The 14,523-nt window shown below is 49.2% G+C and overlaps 1 protein-coding gene across 2 annotated transcripts in view; it reads right to left on the reverse strand.

Moving 5' to 3' along the window:
* The window catches only part of URB1 (URB1 ribosome biogenesis homolog), a 64,422-nt gene that overhangs the window by 5,136 nt on the left and 44,763 nt on the right, over positions 1 to 14,523 (reverse strand). For both annotated transcript variants that reach the window (XM_049710488.1, XM_033418191.2), the window contains 8 exons: positions 14,389 to 14,452; positions 12,340 to 12,511; positions 11,849 to 11,951; positions 5,017 to 5,177; positions 4,463 to 4,574; positions 2,679 to 2,785; positions 2,017 to 2,160; positions 933 to 1,042 (listed from right to left, as the gene is read on the reverse strand). In XM_049710488.1, coding sequence (XP_049566445.1) covers positions 933 to 1,042; positions 2,017 to 2,160; positions 2,679 to 2,785; positions 4,463 to 4,574; positions 5,017 to 5,177; positions 11,849 to 11,951; positions 12,340 to 12,511; positions 14,389 to 14,452 — 973 coding nt within the window. The remainder of the gene's footprint in view (positions 1 to 932; positions 1,043 to 2,016; positions 2,161 to 2,678; positions 2,786 to 4,462; positions 4,575 to 5,016; positions 5,178 to 11,848; positions 11,952 to 12,339; positions 12,512 to 14,388; positions 14,453 to 14,523) is intronic.

Raw genomic sequence — 14,523 nt, forward strand, 5'->3', positions numbered from 1 at the left:
CATCTTTTCACACAGCCTCAAAGTTAGGAGAGTGTAAGGAATCAAAACATCACACTATGGACTGAACCGTGTCCCCCGCCCCATTCAGATGCTGAAGCCCTAACCCCAGTGGGACTATATTTGGAGGTGGGGCCTTTGGGAAGCCATAGGTTTAGAAGTCATGAGGATGGAGCCCCCATGATGGGATTAATGTCCTGTAAGAAGAGAAAGAGACCAGAGCTCTCTCATTCTCTCTCCCTGGTCATGTGAGGACATAGTCGGCAGTGTGTTTGCCAGGAAACGAGCTCCCACCAAACCCAACCATGCTGGCCCCCTGATCTCAGACTTCCAGCCTCCAGAAGGCGAGAAAATGAAACTGTGTCGTTTGAGCCACCCAGTGACAGCAGCCCCAGTAACAGGACAAACACCCACTCCAGCCCTCGACGCTGCTCCGGCACCGGCTCTTCGCCGAGCACCTTGACCCTGGGCGGGAGTGGAGTGCGAACCCACATCACCGCATGAGCGTTCCTGAAACAGGAGCTCCCTGTTTCTGCCTCAGGAAGGGCAGAGATCTTGAAACCTCAGATGGGGGACCCCACTCCAGGGGAGGAGCCTGGACCTGGCACAAGAGATGGAAAGGTGGTGTAGAGGATGCTGTTTCGGGAACACAGATTCTCTGGGACACTTCCAGCGGACACGAGAGATGGCAGGAGGTGCCACGGTCTCCGTGTCACCTCCTTCTGCTTGACGCACAGCACACACACTCTCTCACTCTCACACACACACACACACACACACACAGACACAGACACACACACAGACACAGTCACACACACACAGACACAGACACACACACAGACACAGACACACACAGACACAGTTACACAGACAGACACAGATACACACACACACACAGACACACACACACACACACAAACACACACGGTGCTTACTTGCTCTCCAGGATGTGTAGGATCCACGTTAAGAGGCTGTAATCCCGCAGGATCTCATAGGCAGATTTGGCATCCCGGGCAGCATTCTGCAGAATTTCCAAAACCCAATTCTGCAAACCCAGAACAGAAAGTTACTCTTCAGTGGGAAAACCTGACTTACTTGATCCAGGGAACACTTTAAAAAACAGAATGCTATGTTCCAGTTACAGGCGGGGGCTGCACGTACCATCTGCTAAGTCCGCAAGGGTGGTGGCCGCGTGGGACCACCCTTCCCCACAGTGACAGGCAGAGCACACAGACGGCCACAGCGAGCTCGGGCCCGGGGCCGCCCACCCGCTAGTCCACCACAAGCAGAGACGCCGCACGGAAGCCACTCGGCCCGCATCTGGGGCAGCCTGAGTGGGGAGGCGGGCGGACCCGTTTCTAGCCCAGCCATGAGCTGCGGGCGGCCCATTCATTGCTTGATTTTGCCACCTGGAGGGGACGGCACGGTGGGGCTCCCGCTGGAGCTGTCAACCGGGTGCCTTAGAGCTCTCACAGGCTGTAAACAATAGAAATCTACCGCACTCGAATTCGGGTTATTCAAACTCACTCCTGTTTACCCACGTTTTACACGATACCACAAGCAGAAGCTGACCCGGCTAGAAATCAATCAAAACACTGACGAATTCTCCCAGTTACGTCTCGCACGACATGAGCTCTGGCTCCAGGGGCAGAGCTAACGTGCAGACTCCCTCGTCGGCTGTGAGGCAGGCAGGCTCGACTCCCGACCCATTTTCCCGGCCGGGTTTTGAGAACCTGCAGCTTCTGTGCATCGGGAGACATCCTGGTGGCTCGGGCGTGTCTCCAAGCACCTCAGTCATTTATGGGGTGACGAGTTTCTAGAGCTTTCAGCCGTTCCAGAGCCACCTGGGGACTCATCACCTCCCTCCCTCTCCACAGGCCCTGCCCCCAGGCCAGGGCACCGGAGGCTAACGTAGAATCGGGAGGCCAGGCTGGGTGAGACTCCACGGGGACTTGGCTGGCAGATGGAACCCCATCCAAGGGCCCAGGCCTCAGCCCCCCAGGAGCGCGGGCCGCCTACCTGGGCCACGTCGTCGCAGAGCGGGCTGCTGAAGAAGGACAGGATGACGTGGAGGACGCCCCGCCTGGCGCAGAGCTCGTAGCAGTACTTGTCCCGCATCCCCTGGCGCAGAAGCCCAAACATCCACTCCCGCTCCGTCTTCTGCTGTAACCCAAGCAACCAAGAAACTACCATGAAATAAGTGAAGGCCTTTTCCCCTGAAAACTCTTCCAACGCCAGTACTTTCAACTGGGGGCAAAGGCTGCAGCACAGCCGCCCCCACCCTCCGTTTCTGGGTATGTTATTAAAAACCCTCCATCTCCTCTCTGCTTCCGTTTCTCCAGGTCAGGAATAAGGGACCAAGTCAAGTTTACACAGTGAACTGTGCTTACTCACAGGGGGTGTTCTGTAAAAGCACATTAGTATTCAACCCCGGGCTTCACCAAGAAAGTACAACGAGGAGGCCACGACTCGAGGCCTCTGGAGCAGTCTGTGAGGTCCGAGAAGACACCCAAGAATCAAGGTGTGGAATGGGAAGCGTTTCCACACACAGGCCCGCCTGGCCCCGAGCTCCACCCCAGCCTGTGCTCTGCAGCTGACAGTCTCCTCGGGGAAACGTCAGCGCAGTGGCTGAGCACCCCATTTAGGAGTCTTTCCAGGACCCCGAGACCTCAGAGCCTTACCTCGAAGTCTGAGCTGTAGAAGAACTGGTAGAAGCCTGGAACTTTGTTCATGTTCAGGTACTCATGGGACAGCAGGAACTTGTTGACCTTCAAATACATGTGCTCCTCTGCGAACACAAGCAGACAGTCCCTCACCACAGTGCCAACAGGACACCCCGTGGCCGGCTGGAGTAGGGGAGCAGGGCCCTGGGGGGCGGTCAGACATAAATCCCTGCCCCCTCGGGGCTTTCCAATCCTTACCCAGGTTATTAGTTCTCAAGAATTAAAACGCAGTTAAGACACCTTAGTTCTACACAGCACACGGGCTTCTCTTGCGGCCCAGGAACCACGTGAGGATGTCCAGTCCTTCGGAGACGTCACCCCTCCCCAGGCATCAGCCCACTGCCTAAACTCTAATCAGCTGGTGGGGAGAGTGGGGCCTGGCCACACTTCAGACAGCACAGGGCTAACACCCAGCCCATCGGCCTCCCACTGAGGAAACTGCCACAGCAAAGGGGGCTCACACGCGCCCTGGGTCACTTGGCCCTTGAATGCAACGGGGCCGACACCTCCTCCCCCGGTCCCAACCCTGGACCACTGATGCTGCCCTGTGCTCCAACACCGACAGGAGGTCTGACGTGGGACAGCTTGCCTGGGGGGCACAGACTGGATGGGAGGCCAAGGCCATCCACCGTGACCTCTGCTGGGGTATTTTCACAGAAGAGTTTGTTCCTTTGGGGTCTAAATGGCTAATTACCTTCTTTCCTCCCGTAATTTCTAAGGTAAAGAAAAAAACATGTAATAAAAATGATACAGGGGGACTTCCCTGGTGGCACAGTGGTTAAGAATCCGCCTGCCAACACAGGGGACACAGGCTCAAGCCCTGGTCCGGGAAGATCCCACGTGCCGCAGAGCAACTAAGCCCGTGTGCCACAACTACTGAGCCTGCGAGCCACAACTACTGAAGCCTGAGTGCCTAGAGCCCGTGCTCTGAAACAGGAGAAGCCACCGCAATGAGAAGCCCGCGCACCGCAATGAAGAGCAGCCCCCGCTCGCCACAACTAGAGAAAGCCTGCGCACAGCAACAAAGACCCAACGCAGCCAAAAATAAAGATACGGAGGACATGAAAATCAAATCTGAATTCTAACAGCAACTTGACTACAGGTTGATTGTGGGGCCTTGAGCAAGCTATTTAACCTTGGGGGCCCCAGCTGGGAGGCTGTCTCCTCATCTAAAAACAACCATGTTACCTCCAAAGAACCCTGTGGTCCCTAACGTTATCAACATTCTACGACTTTTCACTAATTACAAAAAAAAAAAAGGTCCTATGATAGACTGACTTGTGCTCACACTACCTCGGCGCTGCCCTGCTGTGAGGAACAAAGTGGAGTGTTTCGTGTTCCATGCCCTGGGTGACACCTGCACGGGACCCACAGGCCGCTTGTCCTCTGGCTGGTGAGCTACACTGACGCTGACCCCCGAGCTCAGAGCGGCAGCTGCCAACACGGACGGGCCTCCGTGTCAGGTCCCTCTAAGCGCTCGCGTACGGATCCGTGACGCCCCGAGCAGCCCCTTTGGTGGGAGCTGTGATTTGCTTTACCACAGCTTTATACCCCTACAGGCAAACAGGAACACATCATCTCCCCCCGTCATACACACTCTTCTGCGCCGTGCATGTGTGACCCTGATCCGTCTCCCTCACCTGTGTGGTGGGCTGGTTACGCCTGCGGGATGAACGCCTCCAAGTGGCCTTGCTCAGCCTCAAACTTTCCACCTCACCCCAACCTGATTCTGTCAGTGGTACCTGGTTTCAAAATTTGCAAGGCTGCTTTGGCGATGAAGAGAGTCAAGGTGAAGGTGAGTCTCATGTTCTTAGTTCGGATCCCGTTCCGGACTACGTCCAACAGGTACAGTACCTTCAAACCAGGAAAAAGGGGCGGAAAAAAAAAGAATTTGCAGAACGTCTGTGATCAGCCTTATCTTGTACAGCCTAAACCGCGGCTTTGCAGAGTGGCCTGCTCCTCGCACCCCAGGGACCACCCAAGGTGACGCCTGTCCCCACCCCCTCAGGGCGCAGCTTCTGAGGCTCTGTGTGTCCTGGGTGACAGCTGCCGTCACCCCTGAGTTCAACAGAAATTAGAACTGCTCTGCCCACCGCGACACAAGAAGACCACTTATAAGGGGAGACCTGTCTCCATCTCCCAGGGCTGAGGACCCGAGACAGCCTCAGGCGTCACCCCCCCTCCCCCAGCAGGGGACAGACTTTGTCCTGTATCAGTCTCCCGGCAACACCTCTGATCTCCTTAGGAAATCCTTCCACCAGGCCGGGCGGAGAGCCATCCCCGCAGCCCCGCTCACCTGGGGCTGCTCCCGGAAGCGTGCCCCCTCCAGCTGTGAGTAGTAGGCTGCCAGCACGGAGTAGGCCGCGGCTCGCATCAGGGGGTCGTAGCTGCTGAGGGCTGTGACAGTTAGGCCCAGAGCGTTTGAATCCACAAATTTCCGACAATCCACCACAAATTCTGAGGGAAATAAAATACAGCCTTAACTACACACACACATACACACACACACGCTATGATTCTGTGACACTCGTGCAACACAGAGAATTCCATTTGCTCTCGCGTCTTACCACCATCAGCTATGGGTGCGTGCTAGGTACAAGAAATGCAAGTCTTCCTCCTGCACTCCTTAACTTCTGCTGAAGCCGGGCAAAAGACTCTCTCCCCTTCCGTGGCAATAATCACATGCCTTCAGTTTCTAAGATGCTTGTAATCCCAAGAATCCCAGGAATCTTTCATTACTTCTCACAAATACCCAGTGAACCAGAGATCAGAGGTGACATTCGGACCCGCCACTGAGATCCCAGCATGCGGAGGCCTGGGGGACACAACCGGAGGGTCAGCAGAGAAAGCCGGCTCTCGGGTCTACCGTGTTCAGCCCTCGCCTCTGAGTTCCCACCTACAAACACAGCCAAGGAAAATACGTAAGGCGGCGATGCTGGGAGATACAGCCAATGCGAACTGGTCTGAGCTGGACTATCGATTTTACTAAGGATTAACATATATCCACTCTGCAACCCTAGTTCTTTCTTCAAACAAATGACAGAAATCTCACAGAAGAGCGGCTCACCAAGCCTGAACAAAAGCTACAGCCCAGAGCTGGCTGGCTGATATTCTCTCATCACCTGTGAGGCCCTGAAAAACGCATGTTACTCCAGGAGAGGATGTGACGGGAGAGAAGGTCGGATACATGAGGGGACCCACTTGATCACACCTGCAATTCAGGACACTTCCAATCCTCTTTAACAAAAACCCAGGCCTTTTTACAATATAAACATTGCCAAGAAAAACCTCAGAACAGGGATAGGTCACCTGGGGAGGGTGAGATGAATTGGGAGATTAGGTTTGACATAAGTACACTGTAAATCAACTATACTTCAATAAAACAAACAAAAGACCAAACAAACAAAAAAGAAAAATGCACTAGATGGGCTGATCAGCAGATTAGACATTGAAGAAAAAAAGAACAGTGAACCTGAAGACAGCAACAGAATCTAACCAAACTGAAACACAGAGAGAAAGAAGAATTTTAAAAGCATGAGCATCACTGAGCTGTGGGACAATTTCAAGCAGGCTAATGCATGTATAACTGGAGTCCCTAAAAATGAAGAAATAATGGCCAAAACTTTTCCAAATTTGACAAAACCACAGACCTACAGGCCCAAGAAGCTCAATGAACACCCCAAACACAAAAAACATAAAGAAAATTACACCCAGCCTCATCATAATCGAATTGCTGAAACTGGTGATTAAAAAAATCTTAAAAGTGGTCACAAAACATAGAGCGGAACAAAGATAAGAACACTGTTTTCTTGTTAGAAACAATGCAATCCAGAATCAAGGTGACAACGTCTTTAAAGTACAATGAGAAAAAAACCTGTCAACCGAGAATTTCCTACCCCATGAAAATCTTTCAAAAGTTAAGACTGAAAAGCTGAAAGAATTGCTCACCAACAGCCTTGAACTATAAGAATTCTTAAAAGTATTTTGATGAGAAGGAAAATGATAGAAGATGGAAATCTGAATCTACACAAAGGAATGAAGAGAACAAGGAATGATAACTATGGGGTAAACAAAATATTTAAATCCCTTGAAAAGGTAATTGACAGTCTGAAGCAAAAACAACCACATATTTGTAGGCTTTTTAACATTTATCAACAGATGGAAAATGTATGATAATTATAGCGCAAAGCCAGGAGGGGAGAGATATATATTATTGTAAGGTGCTTCTACTATCCATGAAGTGGTATAATCTCACTTGAAAGTAAACCACAATAAATTGAAGATGTATACCATAAACCCTAAAGCAACCAACACACACATGCACACAAAAACACATACACACACACACACATACGTACATATGCTGACAAGCACACACACACAAATTATAGCTAAAAGCCAAAAAAGCAGATAAAGTGGAATCAGATTGATAATCACATTAAATGTAAATGGTGTATACATTCCAATTAAAAGGCAGAGACGGTCAGATTGGATATAAAAACAAAACCCAAGTATACGCTGTCTACAAGAAACCACTTTTAACCTCAAGATGCAGATTTTAAGTAAAAGGATAGAGTGGTGATTATTTTGAAATGTAGAGAAATAGGTAATCACTCTGTTACGCACCAGGAACTAACAGTGTTGTAGGTCAACTATACTTGAAAACAACAAACAAACAAACCCACAGGAAAAGAGATCAGATCTGTGGTCACCAGAGGCAGGAGGTAGGAGGAGGCAAAATGGATGAAGGCGGTCAAAAGGCACAAACTTCCAGTTATAAGATAAATAAGTATGAGGGATGCAATGTACAACATGGTAAATATAATCAACACTGCCATATGTTATATATGAAAGTTGTTAAGAGAGGAAATGCTGAGTTCTCATCACAAGGAAAAAAATTTTTTATATTTCTTTAATTTTATATGTATATGAGATGACAGATGTTCACTAAACTTACTGTGGTAATCGCTGCATGATGTATGTTAAGTCAAGTCACTATGTTGTACACCTTAAACTTATACAGTGCTGTATGCCAATTATATCTCAATAAAACTGGAAGGAAAGAAAAAGTAAAAGGATGGAAAAAGAATAATTAGAAGACTCTTGGGCTCTAACAGCTTATGGACTAAATTTTCTCATTTCTAACAAGTGACTACTTTTGATGGGAAGGGGAAAAAATGCCAAATGCTTTACAAAGCATCAAACTGAGGGATAAAATTATATTGTTTTGGAAAAGATGAGATATGTTTAAGATACCTCCATACCTACGTAACAAACACACATAAATGGAATAAATCTGGAAAAGAGAACACTCTAAACATTTAATATTACACTCACTAAAAATAGCTAGTACTCAGCAGGGATATTTTTAGTAATCACTGACACTCTCTAAGACAAAAGGATTTTCCACGTGTCCGTGAGGAAAAGTCAATTTCATGTTCTGTGGTCATCTCTGTTATTCTCCGGAAGTCTTGGCTTTGTAACATGTATGGAAAAGAGCTTCCCTTGAGTGTTGAAAACATAATAGGCTATCAAAAAATAGTTATAAATACCGTTCTCTTTGTTTTAACAACTTCATAAATAGAGATTCGGCCTTGTGATAACAGATTTTCAAACCAAAATGGCTTAACCAGGACAATTATCAAGGATTAAAAGAAAAAGCACCCCACGTTTTACGGGCCTTGGTGGCAGTGCAGCTGTGCTGTCGGAGCATAAAGAGCTGTTCATCACGCCTCCTCCCACACCATCTCCTAGAGGCGGCCTGGCCAGGAAGGCTCGTCACAGGGAGCGGTCCATGGAGCCTGTGTCCAGTGGTCTGGTGAGAACCACACGTGGGCCTCCCTGTTCTGTGAATTAGGAGCCAAAGAGTTCAGCCCGGTTCTCTTGAGGACAAGACTTTGCTGTGGAAAAAGCATTTGTCACTGCCATTGCTAACAGCCTTGGCTGGCCCTGCTTTCCAGCCAAGGACTCACAGAAAAGCAGCAGTGAGGTTAAGAAAACAGGTTCCATCTTCAGCAAAGGCAGCGAGACGGGTTCCTCTGAAGCCTGGCCACCACGCACACACACTAATCAGATTTGTGGTCACCAGAGGCGGGAGGTAGGAGGAGGTGACCCAATTGAGGACTGCAGAATGTTGAGCAACACTTGGACCCGGGTGCCACTGCAGGAAGTACAAACACGCTGTGGAGAACCTGTGCTACACACAGCATGGATGAATCCCACAAATATAACGTAGATAAACGAAGCTCATACAAAAGAACAGAAAGTGTTTAATGCCATTTACATAAAGTTCAAATACAGGACACTGGTCCCTACTGGGGAGGAAGGGGCCCTGGCCAGGAAGGGGCCCGAGGAGGAGCTGCCGATTCTGTTCTGTTCCTATCTGGCCAGTGGTTTCACCGAAACTTGAGCCACACATATATGATTTGCACTGGTGTCTATACATCACACTCCAATAAAAGTTTACTTAAAACATTGTTCATGTTTAGTGATGCACCAGGGCAACAGTAAATGGAAGAGTAACTTTTTAAAAAGTAATAAAACGAAAAAACAGATGCGTGACAATTCAACCACAGTAAACTTTTGGCCATTATACTGTTCACAGATTTCTGTTCTGTTCAACTTATCATTTTACTGCTAGGAATTTTCCTCTCCTGTTGAACTGGTATTACTTCCTTTTATCAGATGATGAAATTTGTTTAAAATATTATGCTTCCATTTGTTTTGTTGTTCTGGATTATAAGTAGCCCAGAGCAAAATTTAATGAACCTGGTTTTTCTTGGTTTGCTTATTTGTTTTGCATAACTATTTCCCTATCCACTTATAAGCTTTTTAAAATTTTCTACTTCAACATGAATGATTTGGGTATAAGCAGTATTTTAAGCTACTGCAAGTCCTTTCTGGGTAGACATGCTCTGCAAATTTTTCTACCTATATTACACCAATAAAATGTAAAAGCGGCTGTATTTGGAGATTTCCCTAACTTGAAAGAGCATTTACTAGTTACCTCTCTTCACAAAAGGCCTTCCAGATCCTGTCCTTCCCCCTTACCCCCACTATCCAAGATTCTGGGAAAAACACTGCCCTGATTTTTACTATTTCTCTACTGTTTTCCAAGCCTTTGCCTTCTGCCTCCTAAAAGCTCTCCTGAAAGAGCAACAGACTAAATGATTTGTTATAATTCACTCAAGTTGCATCATATTTTTAGACTGTGGAAAATCTATTTTCATGTTTGATGAGAAACAGACTTAGCCAGCACTGCCAATACCTGGGGGGAATCAAAGAGCGTAGTAGATGTGCCTCACTTGGCCGCTGCTAAAAGCCACCAGGGCAGTTAAGATATCTGCTGGCCATCATCATCATCTGACATGTGCAGGAAAGGAAATGCCCCTGCTCTCTTGCAAAGAAACTCTAGCTCAGCCACAGAACCCAGTGCTCATGGAGAGGCTAGTCTCTGAGAACACAGCCCTCTCATCTTTCTGTTAGGAACTAAGGGCAGTGGTAGAGGATCAGCAAATCCATAAGGAAGAGCATTTGAGTATAAAAAGACCTTCAAGTTTAAGAGGGGAGAAAACAGGGCAATCAGTGAGGCATGGTTTCCTGGTGTACCTAATCTACACGGCTGTTACAACCAGGAGGGAGGAGTGAGGGAGCCCCTCAGGCTTCATGCTGGCTGGTCCCCACTGGGCATCGGAGGGACCCTAATACAGAGGAAGGACAAGGCTCCCGCTTGGTGCCAGTGGAGGCCACGTGAGGAGCAGTAATGGCCACTCCTGCCCTCCCAGCCAGGAAGTGTCAATGCAGGGGCGCCGGGACTCCCCAGCCCGGCAGTAACCAGGAGGAAGGGCGAGGAGGACAGATGGAGGACCGACAAGTGGGGATGGGATCGGAACACCCACAGGCGAAAAAATGAAGCTGGACCTAAACTTCACACCTTATACAAAAATTAACTCAAAATAGGCCACAGACTTAAATGTAAAACCTACAACTATAAAACTTTCAGAAATAAACATGGGAGAAATTCTTTAGGGTGGAGCGATGGGCAAAGAGTTCTTAAGACTTGACACCAAAGCATGACCCATAAAAGGAAGAACTGATAAACTGGACTTCAACAAAACTGAAAACTGCTGCTCTTTGAAAAACTCTGTTAAGAAGGTGAAAAGATAAGCTACACAGTGGGAGAAAATATTTGCAAATCACATATCAAACAAGGGACTAATAGGTACAATATATAAAGAACCCTCAAAGCTCAACAGTAAAAACAAACAAACAAACAAAACCCATTAGAATAAAAGGGCAAAAGACGTGAACTGATGCTTTACCAAAGAGGATTACAGATGGTACATAAGCCACAAGATGTTCATCATCATTAGCCATTAAGAAAACGCAAATTCAGGGCTTCCCCGGTGGCGCAGTGGTTGAGAGTCCGCCTGCCGATGCCGGGGACACGGGTTCGTGCCCCGGTCCGGGAAGATCCCACATGCCGCGGAGCGGCTAGGCCCGTGAGCCATGGCCGCTGAGCCCGCACGTCTGGAGCCTGTGCTCCGCAACGGGAGAGGCCACAGCAGTGAGAGGCCCGCGTACTGCAAAAAAAATACACACCAATCACCGACAAAATGCCCCAAACCAACAGACCTGACCGGCCTGGGAATCAGACGCTGGCCTTTACCAGCATGTACTGATACACATTTCTGTTCTTTCTGTCTCTCCGAAGCATTCACCCACAAAGACTCCCACCCTCAGGGTAGTAGACACAAAATACAATTTCAAAAATATACTTAAACCAAGAAAAAGCCAACCTTAGCAGGCTGTCACTCATTGTCAAAGACAAAGTCTCTCATTTCTGCTGGTATGTGACCACTATTCAGTGAAAATTCAGAAAATGCTCTTGTCATTAAAATTAGGAAAACATCAAAGACAAAGGGACACTCCCAGATTTTAAAATTATAGTTAAAAAAAAATCACTGTGTATTCAAAACATTAACTGTTACTTTGCTGAAAATCACTGGAATGGAAAGGCGAGAAGGCAGCTGAAGATCCTTCAAGAATTATTTTCAAGATTAAGGTCCTAATTTGGTAATTACGGTAATAATCATGCCCCCTCAACCCACCCGGAAGGCTGCAATTACCTGGCCTGGTCAATTCACTGAAGAGATGAAGGAGGAAACAGGGGTCATAAAGGTCACTGAGATCCATCGTGCTCCTGTCTTTAAATATCGGTTCCTGTGTGTCCTGAAATAGCCCGAGACAAACAGAAACGTGTGGTGCAACTGCATAAGTGTAACACCATGTGAATGTTTACCCACTATTACCTAGAGTTCAAATTATTATGAATATCCAAGCCCATTAAAAAACGGTTCTATTAAAAAAAAACAACCACCGTGCTTGTACATGAAATTATACCTTTGATATTTGCTTTGGTGGAAAGAAGTTATAAGAGAAACAAGTATGGTCCGTGCTGGTAAGTTCTGAAGCTGGGTGGTGGGTACATGGGTCCTGTCTCTGTACCTTTGCATATGGTTGGAATTTTACTTATAAAAAGTTAACAAATCACAAGAAAAGCAGTGCTTGTATTTTATAGCAGCTAAAACCTGACGGCTCCCCCCTGGGCCCCCCGCACCTCGGGGGGCAGCAGTCTCCGGTTCTGGGGGAAGTGGAGGACAGTCTTCATCATGCGGTCCGGATCCAGCAGGCGGAGGATGTCCCCGACGCTCGGCTGCTGCCACAGGGACTTGCCCAGGCTCTGGCACGTCTTCTGATGCTCCACGGCCGCTGGGCCCCAGGTTAGTAGCCTAGAGCCGGATGGGAGAGCAGACTGGTCACAGGGCCCCATCGGGAACAGGGGTGACGATGGTGATGACGGCACTGCAGGCAGCTTTGTCGAGCAGCTAGCACGCCAGGCACTGAGTACATGTCCTGTGTTGTATCATTTAATCCCCAGCATAACTTAGGGGGAAGGTGGGAGTGATGGAGAGGTTGACAATGATGAGGGTGGTGTGACAGTGTCGGGGATGATGGAGGCCAACACTTACAGAGAGTTTATGATGTGCCAGGCACTACTGTAAGCCTTTCATGTGTATTCATTTCACTTAATCTGCACGGCTATCCCATAAGGTACGTACTAGTGTCATCCTTATTTTGCAAATGCGGGAAGAGAGACACAGAGAGGATCTGGAACGCTGCTCAGCTGGTCCCCTGCCCAGCTGGTAAGTGGAAGAATAGGAATTCACATTTGGGGAGTCTGGCTCCAGTGTGTGCTGGACACAGCGGCAGAACCCTGGCAGCTCAATGATGCTCTACTGATAAAACCTTTCCTCGTTGCCACGGGGCCGTGAGCGGACCAGGTCCACTGCACAGCCTTGGCGCCGTCCCCAGCTCTACCTTTCGCACCACCAGTCCCCATGGCAGCCGCCCAGAGAGGTCACCTTGCCTTCCTCCTGGAAAGCGACTGAACCTGTCCGCGCCCAGGGCGCCCTTGTGTGACTTCCATTAACCGGAGAGGGGGTTCTGAGGCTGCGGGGGTTGGGGGGGGTTCTGAGGCTGCGGGGGTTGGGGGGGTTCCGAGGCTGCGGGGGTTGGGGGGGTTCTGAGGCTGCGGGGGTTGGGGGGGTTCTGAGGCTGGGGGGTTGGGTAGGACGGCTCGCTCTTCACTGTGAGCGAGACTGCTTCTGTTTTCTCTCCTCTCCCTCGTGTACACAGGGGCTGTTTATTCCAGAAAGAATACAACTGACGCAGCACCACCTCCAAGGCAGTAAGTGGGTGAGGCCACGAGGGGAAGGGAGAGACAATGTTTATTCATGACCTGGACTCTTTTAAGAGGCAGAAAATGGTTCTCTTTACTGTTTTTTTTTGGGGGGGGCGGGGGGCTTCTAGGCTAATACATCTTTAATCTTTAAAAAAAAAAAAGAATTCTACAAGGGAAATATATTTTTCCCTTCCCTGCAGAGTTCTCCTGAACTATTTTTCTTGGCCCAGTAAGCTTACTTCCTGTCTCAGCACACAAAGCTCTTCTTATGTACTGGGCAGATGCTGGGGTGCTGGTCCCAAATTAAGGAGAAAAGAAACTAGGGCAGCAAAGAGAATCTCAGATGCTGTCTATGAATAGCTTAACCCCAGCCCTTGCAGAGCTCAGGCAGGGCCCAAAGGGAGAGGCATCAGCCCAGCCCCTCAGGGCCCAAAGCCGTGCTGGCCAAGGAGCAAGCGGCCCCTGGGAACCCAGGAGAGACAGACAGACAGACACAGAGACAGACAGACAGGAAAGAGACAAATCCAGGGACAGACACCGCGCGCACACACACACACGCACGCACGCGCGCACAGACAAGGAAGAGGGCGGAATTAACATCCAGCCAGCGCTCCTCAGTCTTTTCCCAGATCCCCACCTAGGTCACTCCCACCTAAAGGAAGGCACCAAGAGAAAGGTTTTCAGAAGAATCAACTAAATGACCCCCAGGTCAGGAGTGACAGACACACACTGCCAACCAGTGAGGTGGCCCAGCCCAGACAGGCCCGGCCATCGGGGACCATCCTCACAGTGAGAGGCCAGAGCAGCCCACGCTGGCAATGGTGTGTGAGCCGAGGGGTCCACCCAGCCCCCCTTTTCCCTGGGGGAGCTCACTGGGTGGGGCCTTCAAGACCTGCCGTTCTCACCTCCAGGCCCAGCGCTCACCTGAAGTTGACCAGGCTATGGCTGTTCTGTTCGTAGGCCCGCAGGAGAAGTAAGATCTTCTGGTCTAAAGTCAGTTGAGGGTCAGTTTAGAAAGCTTCCTGGTGACCCCCGAGACCTCATACGCTCTGATCACAC

This window comes from Orcinus orca, chromosome 5 (genome assembly GCF_937001465.1).
Source record: "Orcinus orca chromosome 5, mOrcOrc1.1, whole genome shotgun sequence".
In the NCBI taxonomy this organism is placed as follows: domain Eukaryota; kingdom Metazoa; phylum Chordata; class Mammalia; order Artiodactyla; family Delphinidae; genus Orcinus; species Orcinus orca.